A 13,528-nucleotide genomic window follows, 5' to 3' on the forward strand; every position below is an offset into this window, starting at 1 on the left:
GGGGCTGAGTACTGAACCCTGGTGGACCCCAACCTCTACTTTGAATTCTTCTGTGTACATGTTGCCAACCCTCACCTTACTTATGGCATCCCTGTACATGGCTTGCACAGCCCTCACCAGCCATTCATCTATCCCTAGTTTCCTCATTGACCACCAGATAAGGGATCGGGGGACCCTGTCAAAGGCTTTCTCTATGTCAACGAAAGCCAGGTACAGGGGCTTATCTTTGGCTAAGTATTTCTCCTGCAGCTGCCTTACCAGGAATATAGCATCAGTGGTACTTTTCCCTGGCACGAACCCAAACTGCATCTCATCAAAACTAACTCTCTCTCTAATTAGTCGGGCTATGACCCTCTCTGTAACCTTCATTACCTGATCCAACAGCTTGATACCTCTGTAATTATTTGTATCTAGGGCGTCACCTTTACCTTTGTAGCAGTTGACTATGGTGCTGCTACACCAGTCATTGGGTATGACTCCTTCGTGTATCACCTGGTTAACTATATGGGTGACTAGGTTATAGCCGACACTGCCAGATATTTTGAGCATCTCTGCAGTAATTCCTGATGGGCCTGTGGCTTTCCCTGTCTTCATGCTTCTAATTGCTTTAACTACCAAAGAATTGTCAACTCGGATGGCTGGTCCCTCTGTTGGGTTGACATTCGGCAGACTCTCTTTATCCCATTCATTTTCTTTATTCAGCAACCTTTCATAGTGGCATCTCCAAACCTCTCTCTTTGCATCCTCATTTAGCACAAGTGAATCATCATCCATGCGAACACATTTCTCTCCTACCACATCATGATTCTCTCTCACACACTGTCTTGCAACACGAAATACCTCAAGTCTTTGGTCCTCACAGTGCAGAACATTGGCAAATTTTTTCTTATCTGCTTTCCCTCTGGCTAAATAGACCTGTCTCCTAGCTTCCCTTCTGGCTGTCTGATACAATTCCCTGCTACCACGGTTCTTCCAGTCCTTCCAAGCCTGTCTCTTTTGTCTAATAGCCCTGTCAACCACAGTGTTCCACCACCACATTACTCTGGGTCGAGATGGTACTTTGCTCCATCCACAGATCTGGTCAGTGGCTGTCAGCAGATTGTCCCGTAGAAATCTCCAGTTGTCTTCTACATTAAGTGAAGCTATATCCCCTTCTATTTCGTTGAAAGCTTCGAGTAGTATGTCTCTAAATCTCTGTCCATTTGCAGGATCTTTAAGCTTCCAGAACCTTCTCCTCCAAGCTGGTCTTCTTCTGGGCAACCATTTAGCTCTGATCCTGAAGTCGCTAACTACTAATCTATGTTGAGGAGTACATTCTTCGCCTGGAAAGGTTTTGGCATTTATAAGCAGCCCTCTTTCCCTTTTTCTGGCAAGGATGTAGTCAATCTGGCTAGTGTGTCTGCCAGAACGGTAGGTGACTAGGTGAGAGGTGGGTTTTCTGAAGTTGGTATTGCAAACCATAAGGTCATTTGCATCGCAGAACTCCAGCAGCCTGGTTCCCTCCTCATTACGAGAGCCAAAACCGTAGCCTCCATGAACGCCATGGAAGCCCCTGACATGCCGTCCAACATGTCCATTGAATTCACCTGCCACAAAGAGAAGGTCACTGTCATTTGTGAACGAGGTTGTCCGCGATAGGGTGTCGTAGAATTGGTCTTTCTGTCCTTTCGGTAGCTCTGATTGAGGGGCATATGCCGAGATGATGGTAGCTGACCTATGGTGAAGCACTAATCTAATCTTAAGTACTCTGTCACTTACTCTGACTACCTTGATTACCTTATATATATATATATATATATATATATATATATATATATGCAAATATTATTATACACGCCTCCTGTACATTTTTACATATTTTTCTTTGTTAAATATCTACAACCCCATGTAAACATGATCTGACACCTTTATGTTATATGTGTGTGTGTGTGTGTGTGTGTGTGTGTATGTATATATATATATATATATATATATATATGTATGTGTGCTTCTGGGTTTGTACCCCCACCATTGCTTGACAACTGATGTTGCTGGGTTTACATCCCTGTAACTTAGCTGTTTGGCAAAGCACACTGATAGAATAAGCATTAGGCTTACAAAGAATAAATCCTGGGGTCGATTTCTTCAACTAAAAGCGGTGCTCAAGCACGGATGCAGTCACATGACCAAAACAAGTAAAACAATAAAAAAAACTATGCCATTTTAACCCCAAGTAATGCCAGGTACCTCTGCCAATACATATATGCTATTAACCAAAAAAATGGAGATATAAAGACTACAAAAAAAAAGAACAACGCAAGGACATGGTACATGCAAAGAATTAATAAAACGTTCAGAGAAGGAAAGAAAGGGTGGTTGTTTTACATTTCAAGGAGGACTCTTCTTTGTAAACAGAGGAAAGTCCAAAAGAAATGGAAAATGGAGGAGAAATACTGTCAACAGTCGATGTGTAGTTATATATAAATATATATATATACAGGTTGCCCCTGGGAGCTCCTCTATGCTGATGACCTGGCTCTCATAGCAGAATCACTACTGGAACTAGGAAAGAAATTTCGGTAGTGGAAGCAAGGGTTAGAATCAAAGAGCCTTAGAGTAATTGTAGCAAAGACCAAAGACCAAAGTTATAGTGAGCAGAAAGGCGAACTCAGCACACACCCCATCGGGCAGGTGGCCCTGCTCGATCTGTAGGAAAGGTGTAAGTAGAAACTCCATAAGATGTACCCAGTGTAAGCTATGGACGCATAAGAGGTGCAGCAACATCAAAGGGAAATTAACTGATGAGATAGCTTTCAGGTGTGGCAGATGCACAGGGGCAATAGACAACACAAATACTCAGAAAACAGATCCCATCACACTCCAGGGTGAGAAACTAGAAGTAGTTGATAGTTTCTGCTACCTGGGTGACCAAGTTAGTAGTGGAGGTGGATGCTCAGAGAGTATCACCACTAGAATACGAATAGCCTGGGCAAAGTTTAGAAAACTTCTACCCCTACTGGTGACAAAGGGACTCTCGCTCAGAGTGAAAGGTAAATTGTATGATGCATGTGTATGAACTGCCATGCTTCACGGCAGTGAAACATAGGCTGTGACTGCAGAGGACATGCATAGACTTGAAAGAAATGAAGCTAGCATGATCCGCTGGATATGTAATGTCAGTGTGCACACACGACAGAGCGTAAGCACCCTGAGAGAAATGCTGGACATAAGAAGCATCAGATGTGGTGTGCAAGAGTGACGCATGCGATGGTATGGTCATGTACTGCGGATGGATGAAGAGAGATGTGTGAAGAAGTGCCGCTCCCAAACAGTTGAAGGTATCAGGGGGAGAGGTAGACCCTGGAAGACATGGGATGAGGTAGTCAAGGATGACCTCATAGCGTTGGGCCTCACAGAAGCAATGACGAAGGACCGAGATCTCTGGAGATATGCTGTGACTGCAAAGACCCGGGCTGCTTCCTGCACCAGTTCCGCATAGTCCCTGCCCATTCAAAGTACCTTGGATTTCAGAACAACCTTCTGTGCTTGAGGAGACCTGTTGAGTCAAGTACATGAACATCGAAATAAATATCAATGGAAATAGTTGTGATACCTGTGCCGGTGGCACATAAAGAGCACCATCCAAACGTGGGCGATGCCAGCGCCACCTCGACTGGCTTCTGTGCCAGTGGCACATTAAAAGCACCAACCGATTGTGGCCACTGCCAGACTCCCCTGGCACCTGTGCCGGTGGCACGTAAAAAGCACCCACTACACTCGCAGAGTGGTTGGCGTTAGGAAGGGAATCCAGCTGTAGAAACTCTGCCAGATCAGACTGGGCCTGGTGCAGTCTCCTAGCTTCCCAGACCCTGGTTGAACCGTCCAACCCATGCTAGCGCAGAAAACAGGTGTTAAACGATGATGATGATATATATACAGGGTGTGTAATGTATTCGAGTACGTACCTTTTTTTTGCTCATTGTTGCATTTTTTGCTTACTCTGTATAATCTTTGTTTGAGAAAATAATAATGGCTGACCCTCAGCTTACTCAAGAAACGAAGACACATGCTGTTATTGTGGTTATAAAGGCTGAGTATAGCAATTTAGAAATATCTCGATTTTTAAAAGTTGTCAGATCTTTCATCAACGTTTGTAAGGAGCTAGGGACTGAAGATGGAAACATATTACCAGTATCAAAGCATAAAAAGCATTCCAAACGCTCTGAAATCACCAGAACACCTGAATTTATCCAGCAGGTTCCACAGACCATTGATTACAATCTCAGAAAGTCCATGAGATCAATTGCAAAACATCTCCATGTGTATGAAGGAACAGTGAGAAATGTTGTCTAGAAAGACATCAGATATAAGTCTTATATGATGAAGGAAGGTCAAAGTGTCAGGAAGAGCAAAAGAAAATCACTATATCAGATCTAAAAGACTCTTAAAAAAACTGAAAAATCCAGCAAAAGAAGATTTGATTTGGTATTTCTCAAGCGAGAAAAACCTTGGCCAAGATCAAAAAGTTAACAGAAAAAATTACAGATGGAAATGACTGTCACAGATCCTTCTAAAGTTCCAAGTGTTATGCATACAAAATTTCCTGCAGCCGTCATGGTTTTAGGCATTGTCAGAAATGGAGGACATGTAATGCCTCCTTACTTCTTTCCACAAGGCCTTAGAATTAAGTCTGTCTCCTACATTGAAGTCCTGGAAATAATTGTTAAGCCCTGGATAGACAGTGTATGCAAAGGCCACATGTGTTTCAGTAAGACTCTGCACTGTCACACATGGATCTAGTAACACAGGAATGGATGGCTGAGAATTTTCATGATCACATAACCCCTAACATTTAATCTCCTAATTTCCCTGATCTCAGTCCATGTGGAGCATTGTTGAAAGAGATCTCAATCAACATACCCAAAACAAAGATTCTTTGAAAGCTGCCATTATCAGAGTAATGTCCAAAATGTGACCAGGACCACTTGATTCGAGCATGTGGATGATTTAGATTTCATATAGAAGCAGTTGTTGAAGCTGAAGGTGGCTTCATTGAATAACATTATAGAAAAGAAGGTTTATTTTTATCCTCATAGCATTTTTTGATAAATAAAGTTATTATCTGTTATTATATATCTGGGTTTTTTTTATAAAAATAAATCTGTTCTCAGATTTATGCAGCCTGTATACAAAACTGTGACACATTTGCATCAAAGAACATCTGAACACAAGAGCCTCCTCCTTCAAAAAAAAATAAAGACAGATGTTGGAACAACGACAAAATCATAACAGTCACAACTGAGGCCAATGAAAGAAATTTGGGAAATTTAAAGATTAAGGAAGCTATCCTCATAGAAAGACTAGGGCCTCAAATTAGCAACAGGCTGGAAATTAACACTCATTAGCTTACTTAACAATATTGACACCCTGCATGCATGTTGGTAACATGCTCATATAACAAAACATTATATAAAAATGCACATATAATACACAACTTGTAAACAGTCCAATGGATGTACCAACACACACGAGTTCAAGACATGACAATCCTCACACATTTCTCCTGAGGTATTCCAGAAAGAACTTCATGAAACCATTACGAGAACGCTTGCAACAGATTTCAGTAACAATTAGAAGAATAAGAAAACCGACTATAATAGGGACTCTGTTAGTTCCAAGCAATCTCTGAGGTAGGAATTTAAATAATCCAAAATATTAGACCATGAATAATTCAATTATTTCTAACAGTTATTATAGTCCACTCTGCATTGTTGTACCATTCCAGATATGTTACATTGCTTACATATATATATATATGTATACACATATACATGTTAATTAATATTTGTTTCTCTTCAGGAACCTCCCCTCTTCATCCACAACAGAAAGCAGCTTCTGTGACACCCAGAACTAATGTGGCATTGACAAAGAATCCTGGCATCAAAATAAACTTAATGACTGATTCAATTTCTAATGTATCTGTGAGTAAATAGATTCATGTAACTTATTTATATTTAATTGTTATTTCATTTCCAAATGAGGAATCATTAAAGTTAATTAAAACATTTTCTCAAACTCAAACATTCTATTTCCTTCACATCTGATATCTTGAGTATATCTTTTGCTAACTTTAACAACCTCAAACTTACTACAGCCATTCTGTAGAGCCTTTCTTAACAACAATATCAACTGCAACAATGTATCTCTCTTCTCTCCATGGACTGTTCCTTAGTTGTTTACCATTAATTACTTTTGTAGGTTGATGTCATCGTTAACAGCTCCAATGAAGAACTCCAGCTTGACAAAGGGTCTATCTCAAAAATTATTCTCAATGCTGCTGGTCCTGAGATACAAAACGAATGTAACCAGAGATATCCTCGAGGTATTTCTACATCTAAAATAGCCGTCACTAAAGGATATAACCTCAACTGTAAGAATGTATTTCATCTGGTATTACCTCCCTGGGAAATGAATTCCTCTCATTCAGTAAGTATCAATCATATGATATTGATTTATTGAAAGAGTTGTTGTACAACCCTAAGTTATCATTAATCCAGCATCCCTGTGGCATGAATGGAATTGTCCATAAACATCTGCACAATCCACAGATGTGTTTTTCCAGTCATACAACACCTCCGTCTGCTTCAAGACAGAAGCATGTACTTTGGTGTCCAGTGATGTACAGTTTGGGCTACAGTGTGACAGTCTGGTGTTGTGGTATTCTGTACAGTTTCCAGAGCATGAATTCTGGTAATGGCCACTGGAAACACCAGGCAACTGCCACCATTGAGGAAAACTTTGACCTTTTCCTCCACATGGTGATGGACGATAGGCAACTGATTACGAATCAAATAGCCAATGCTAGGAGCATATTGCATGAGACAGTTTTGTCCTCACCAACCATTCTAATTGTTCCTAATGCTTGCTAACATCCAGTTCGAAATTGATTGATATACATTGTATTGTAGATATTCCTTGAACAAATTATTACATTAAAATACAGTCTCTTGTGCGCAGTGTAAAGGCTGTTGTATCCCAAACACTGCATCCCAGGTGGTTTTCTGTGTTGTCCTGCCTTGTGGGCTGTTTTGGTGCATTTCACAATATGTTCTCACTCAGATTTCCCTCTTGTAAAGAATCATTAATCTCTCTTATTCCCTGTTGTTGTTTCCATTAATTACAAGAGCCTACTTCAATTACACTGTGTATCCACCTAATCTTACAACATTTCTCTTTCCATTCACGGCATCCATATGTTCATTTAGACAGGCTTCCTTCTATCTCATGATCTATGTTGATCCTTCTATCACATGATCTATGTTAATCCAATGATCACATCGTCTATTAATCTAGTAATCACTTGATGTTGTTTAAATGTTATTCTAATCTGTAAATCATAAACCATTTCTGTTTGCAACAACCAAATATGTGGGAAATTTCTTAATCAAAGAATATATTTATTACAACTTAATGGTTTCTCCCTGTAAGAAGAATTTGGAAATAGTTCCATAAAATGTTCATTATCAATTACTAAACAATTACTTTTTTTTAGATTCTGGCAAACTTGACTCAAATAATAACCATTTGTCTGGAAACCGCAGAGAGAATGGGAGCAAAAAGTCTTGCATTTCCTATATTAGGAGCTGGGGTACTGAAGTACCCCATTGAAAACCTACCCAGAACAATGTATGAAGCAGTGAAAAACTACTCAGATCTAAATTCAAGCCAGATCAAAGTTGTAAATTTTGTAGTTTATCCTCAAGACACAGAAATTCTGGAAGGTTGGTTGATGTATTTGTTATTTGTTGTTTTATGTTGATATTCTTGGAATTTACCAAAAAACAATATTCTACAAGAAACAAAGGAAATAGAAATGATCCTCATTTACAGCCCTTGTTCCATTTTGGAATGGGTGCAACATTTTGACTGGCCTCAATGAGCCACAAGGGTTTATTGAACCCCAGTGTCTGCTTTGGCATGGTTTCTATGGCTGGATGCCATTCCTCATGCCAACCACTCACAGCATGTCCTGGGTACCTCTTCATGCTACCTTAATGCTGTTCATTATGTCTGTTGTGCTTATCCTTTCATTATACCATTTCCCATCACCAAATTCTTGCTTCTGAAATATTCCATTGTAACATTTGAAGTTAATAATATTTTGCTTGTTGTTGTTGTTGTTATTGTTTGACCCTGAGTCAGATGTGATTCATCAGCCTGAAGGTCAAAGATGCTTGTTGTCTTTCTTCTTCTCTTCTTTTCTTCCTCCTCCTCTTCCAAGCTGCCGCACCCAAGATCCACTTCACAATGCCACACCAATTATTTCTGCTCCACCTTCCCCTTTCTCTCCGTTTCTTGTTTGTGACTCTTGCAAGAACATCAATGTAATTGAGTGAGACTTAGTAACTATGCATTCAGAACTTCCTCTGCCATGGCTCACTCTCTTGCCTAAGTAACAGAAGTTATCTTCTATTTCTGAGGATCCTCCTGAACATTTGAGGAAGCCTAATCTCTGTGCATTTCTAGTGATTATTGAACCTGCACATTTCCCACACACAAAGACTACTTTCTATGTTCAGCTCCCTCTGTTCATTTAGCCCTAGCTTCCACATTGACCACTAGATGAGGGTGCAGGGGTCCTTGTCAAAGGCTTTCTCCATTTCGACAAAAGCCAAGTGCAGAAGTTTATGTTTAGCTGAGTACTTCTCCTGCACTTGCCTTACTATGAATATAGCATCAGTGGGTGCTTCTTCTGAGCAGAAAACCAAACTGCATCTCATCTAGGCCCTCGTCCCAATTATTTGAACTAAAACCCTTTATGAAACTTTCCTTACCGGGGCTAGCAATTTGATACATTTGTAATTATTTCTGTTTGTAGCACTTGAATATGATACTGCTACACCAGTCGTTGGGTATGACAACCTGGGTATCTATACAGGTGATTGGGACATCTCCTACTTCAACAGATATTTTAAGCATCTCAGTAGTCATTCACGATGAGCCAGGAGATTTCTCTGTCTTCATATCCTTAATTGCTTTATCTACCAAGTTGCTGTTCATTCATCAATAATTGGCCCCTCTCTTAGATCAACATTAGACACACTCTTTTCCATGCATTTTCTACATCTAACAGATTTTTCATGGTGGCATTTCCAAGCCTCTTTCCTTGCAGAGTCACTCACTGCTACAACTTCATGATTTTCTCTTACACATTGACTTGCAATCTGAAACACTTTACGTCACTGCTACTCACACAAGAGAACATTGGCAAAATTCTTCCTTACTACTTCTTCCCTGGTGCTATATACCTCTCTTCTAACCTCCCTTCTAGCTATCTAATATAGTTTCCTACTAACACCCCACTTCAAATGGCCCTATCAACTACACTGTTCCACCACCATGTCACCTTAGGTCAAGAAGGGACTTTGCACTAATCACAAACTTGGTCAGTGGCCCTCAGTGTGGAGAATAACCTCCAGTTATCCTTTATGCTCTGTATCACTTTATATTCCAATTTTTGTCAAATGCTTCTCGTAACATGTACCGAAATCTCTGACCATTCGGAGGATTCTTAAGCTTGCAGACCTTTGTTGTCTTCTGGTTGTCTTCTTGGCTGCCTTCTAGCTCTGTGTCTGAAGTTGCTAATGATTAGCCTATGCTGAGGAGTGCACTCTTCACCTGGGAAAGTTTTAGCATTTATAAGCAACTATCTTTCTCATTTTCTTGTGAGAATGTAAAGAATCTGTCTAGCGTGCTCACAGAACTCCAACAGCCTGGTTCTCTTCTCATTCTGGGAACTAACCCTTTTTCTACCGTGCACACCACGGAAGGCACCAACGTATGGCCCAAAATGCCTATTGGAGTCATTATTCACAAAGAGAAGGTCACTGTCATTTGTGGACAAAGCAGTCTGCAAAAAAGGTGTTGTGAAATCAGTCTTTCTTTTCATCACGTATTCCTGGCTGGGGGATCTAGGCCAAAATAATAGTTGCTGTTCAACTTTGTAAAACTAGTCTAAGCTCAAGTATTCTATGACACACTTTGATTACCTTGATTGCCTTATCAGACCATTTCTCAGCAAGAGGTATGCTCATATCACCAAACCCATCATTGTTGCTTGCCCAGAAGATTTTATACCTATGCTCTTTGCATGTGAGGAACCTGCCAGACAGAATCCCCGTTGAATCTGCCAATTCTAAGGTAGAAGAAGATTGGGTGGCCAAAGGGAACACAGGGATAAGGGGCAACATTCTGCATCTAGAAAGTAAGTTTGTATTGACGTTTCCTGGACATAGTGTAAACGTTCCAAAATCTTTCAATGTCTATTTAATTCACCATCAATTATGTGCTTCACACTTGCCCAAGGTTATTAGGAGATGAGGCAATGGTAGAGACCACTAGATAGAAGTGGGAGAGGTGAAAGAGAGCATTCCAGAAAAAGTTTCCCATACAGTGAAGGTTCCTGGAGAAAGACATTCAGTATGGATGGTGGGGCCGAATTGGGTGTCTGAACTACAAACAACCAAGCAGCAGAGATACCCTGGCAAAATTTATTATGCAAATAAAATGGGAAGGCAAAAACACAGCAATTTATCACAAGGATTATTTAACACATAATATGGAAAATAACAAGGTTTTAGACATGATTAGAGCAACATGTATTGACGTGAGAATTAAATCTTATGAAAGGAAAACGAAATTACTTATCTGAAAATTTTTCCTACATTCAAGTCCAGCTGGTATTGTTAGAAGTGTTCATCTCAGATAACAAGAGAAATAGGATGATATTTTACAGGGAGCAGCAGAGAACAAGAATAGGGGGTCTGTTCAACTGGAAGAAACAATCCCTGAGCTATTCAGAAAGCCAGTCCCCTTGGTAGGCCAGTCCACGTTATGCATAGTAGCACATCCAACTGCAAAGTGAGTCAATATCCATGCAAATATAGTTCTCTCCTACAACATCACGGTTTTTCCTCACATACAAAACACCACAAGCCTCAAGTCCTCACGCAATAGAAAGAACTGACAAACTCTCTACTTCCTGCTGAGTATACCTGTCTCCTAGTTTCCCTGCTCATATGTTTCTCTACTACCATCACACTTCCAGGCCTCTTTCTTCACTCTAATGGCCCTGTCTACTACACTGTTCCAAACCATGCTACCATAGGTCTGATTCAGATTTGACACCACCCACAAAACTTGCTCTGCGGATCTCAGTAAATTGTCCCATGGGAACTTCCCTGTATCTTCTGTGTTACACGTCTGTAACTCCTCCTCCTCTCAATAAATGCTTCAGGGAAAATGCATAGACAACTGATATGGCATGCCTGATGGGAAACGCTTGCTGAACCCTTCCTCCCAGATGCTGAATGTCATTCTCCTTCTCCCTCTTACCCCCTGCCCAACCCTCCTGAACCTCCTTACAATTGTTAAGCGTCCAGATCCTTCATTTCCAGTTGTCTCGTAAGAACTTTTAGCTGTCCTCTATGTTACACGTCTCTATCTCTTCCTGGTTCATGTTAAAAGTTTCAATTAGGACATCTCTAAATATCAAATCATTCAAAGTTGTTGAGACGATCTGCCAAAGAATATCATAAAAGCAATCCTTCTGTTCATTTGGCAGACCAATTTGAATAGCAGAGGCAGAAATAATTGTTGCCGTACAACTCTGCAAAAATTACTCTGAGCTCAAGTACCCAAACACACCACTCTGACTACCTCAGCTACATTATCCACCCATATTCCCAGCTAGAAGTATGACTACTCCACCTACCCCATCGCTGTTTTTCCCAGAAGATTTATAGATATGTATTTTGCCTGTGAGGTACATGGACGAAGCTCCTCTCCACCTTACTTCTTGAAGGCAGCACACATCAACGCACCTCCATTTCAGACCTAGCTTTCAATGTGTCTACATTGACAGAATCAACAGTAAGGAAGTTAAATTGGAGGTAAGGGAGAAGGAAAATGACATTCAGCATCTGGGAGAAGGGTTCAGCAAGCATTTCCCATCAGGTATGCCATACCAGTTATCTTTGCCGTTTATCTACCATTATTCATTCATCTTAGATTTGCTGCATCTGCCTTTGTTGTAGTGTATTTTGAAAATAATGAAGATTTAAGTGCTGGTGTTTGGACATAACGTGGAAAGAGTACCATTGAATTTGGGTGACATCATACAGAAGAAATTGGTGTTCATTAGAAAGCATGGGCAAAATGTTCACCAGGGAACAACAAAGTTAGCTACAAGGTTTATAAGATTACCCGAAATTGCATTTACAACTAGTTACTTTGATAAGGAAATGTGGATCAAGAAAGGTGTAGCAGAGCGATGGTGTATAGCTGAAGGTATCTATTTACCTAAAGAGAAAGAGGCAAAAACACTAGGGCAATTCAGACACATTTCGCTACTAAACACCAATGGGATGATTGTGTTTGGAATCATTGCCAGGTGAATCATAAGATTCATACAGCATAACGGATATATTAATAAAGCAATCAAAAAGGCAGGGATTCCCGGAATCTTGATAGCTTCCCAGATCTGCCATCTGGGAAGCTATCACCTGCGCAAAGCAACTGAAGAAAAACCTGTACATTGTATGGCTAGATCTTGCCAATGCATATGGATCTGTCCCATGTGTACTAATTCAAGCAGCTATGGACTTCTTTTGGATTCTAAATGATGTTCAACGAATGCTCATCTGTTACTACAATAGCGTGAAGTAGGAATTGCAGTTGGATGCTTGATATCATCCATTTTACTTATGCTAGTCATGGAGATGTTACTAACATCCATGAACAGTGAGAAATTTGTTACAAAGACACCATTAAGGGCTTTTATGGACAACGTTACTCTATTATCAGAAAGCAGAGAAGCAGCAGAGGGAACGTTAGAGCGGTTGGATGAACTGATAGGATGGGCAAGGATGAAATTCAAAGCCAAAAAATCTCGAAACGTGGCTTTTGTGAAAGGAAGGTAAAAAGAAGTGAAATTCAGGATAGGAAGTGAAGACATACCAACGGTGAAAGAACCACCAGTAAAAAGTCTCGGCAGATGGTATAGAGATTTATTAAATGATAAGAAGCAAGGGAAAGAAACACACGAGTTAGTAGAACAAGGATTAAAGGCAATTGACAGAACAACGCTGCCGGGAAATTCAAATTTTGGATACTGCAATTTGGGCTGTACCCAAGAATAATGTGGCCATTGCAGATGTACGAAATAGCCTTGAGTAGAGTAGGAAGGATGGAACAAAGATGCTGTGTGTTTATCAGAAAATGGCTTGGTCTGCCAAAACTACTGAATGCAACTGCACTATATGGAAAACCCATGCTGCAACTACCAATAACATCAATCGCGAAGAATATAAGGCAGGGAAGGCAAGGACAGTATTGATGCTAAGGTATTCAAAAGATCAGAGCATCCGGGAAAATCCTCCAAGGTACGAACAGGGAGAAATGGAAGGCGGAAGAGGCAGTGACAGGGTGATTGGAAAGCTAAGGCATGCAGATATAGTCGGAGTGATGCAAGAAGCAAGAGCCAGTCTAG

The 13,528-nt window shown here is 40.4% G+C and overlaps 1 protein-coding gene across 1 annotated transcript in view; it reads left to right on the forward strand.

Annotated features, from left to right (window-relative positions):
• LOC115209664 (protein mono-ADP-ribosyltransferase PARP14-like) overlaps positions 1–13,528 on the forward strand; it is a 730,077-nt gene that overhangs the window by 240,145 nt on the left and 476,404 nt on the right. Inside the window, exon 14 of the mRNA XM_036508891.1 lies at positions 5,839–5,960. Within this exon, the coding sequence (XP_036364784.1) occupies positions 5,839–5,960 (122 nt within the window). The remainder of the gene's footprint in view (positions 1–5,838; positions 5,961–13,528) is intronic.

This window comes from Octopus sinensis, linkage group LG1, assembly GCF_006345805.1.
Source record: "Octopus sinensis linkage group LG1, ASM634580v1, whole genome shotgun sequence".
Lineage (NCBI taxonomy): Eukaryota > Metazoa > Mollusca > Cephalopoda > Octopoda > Octopodidae > Octopus > Octopus sinensis.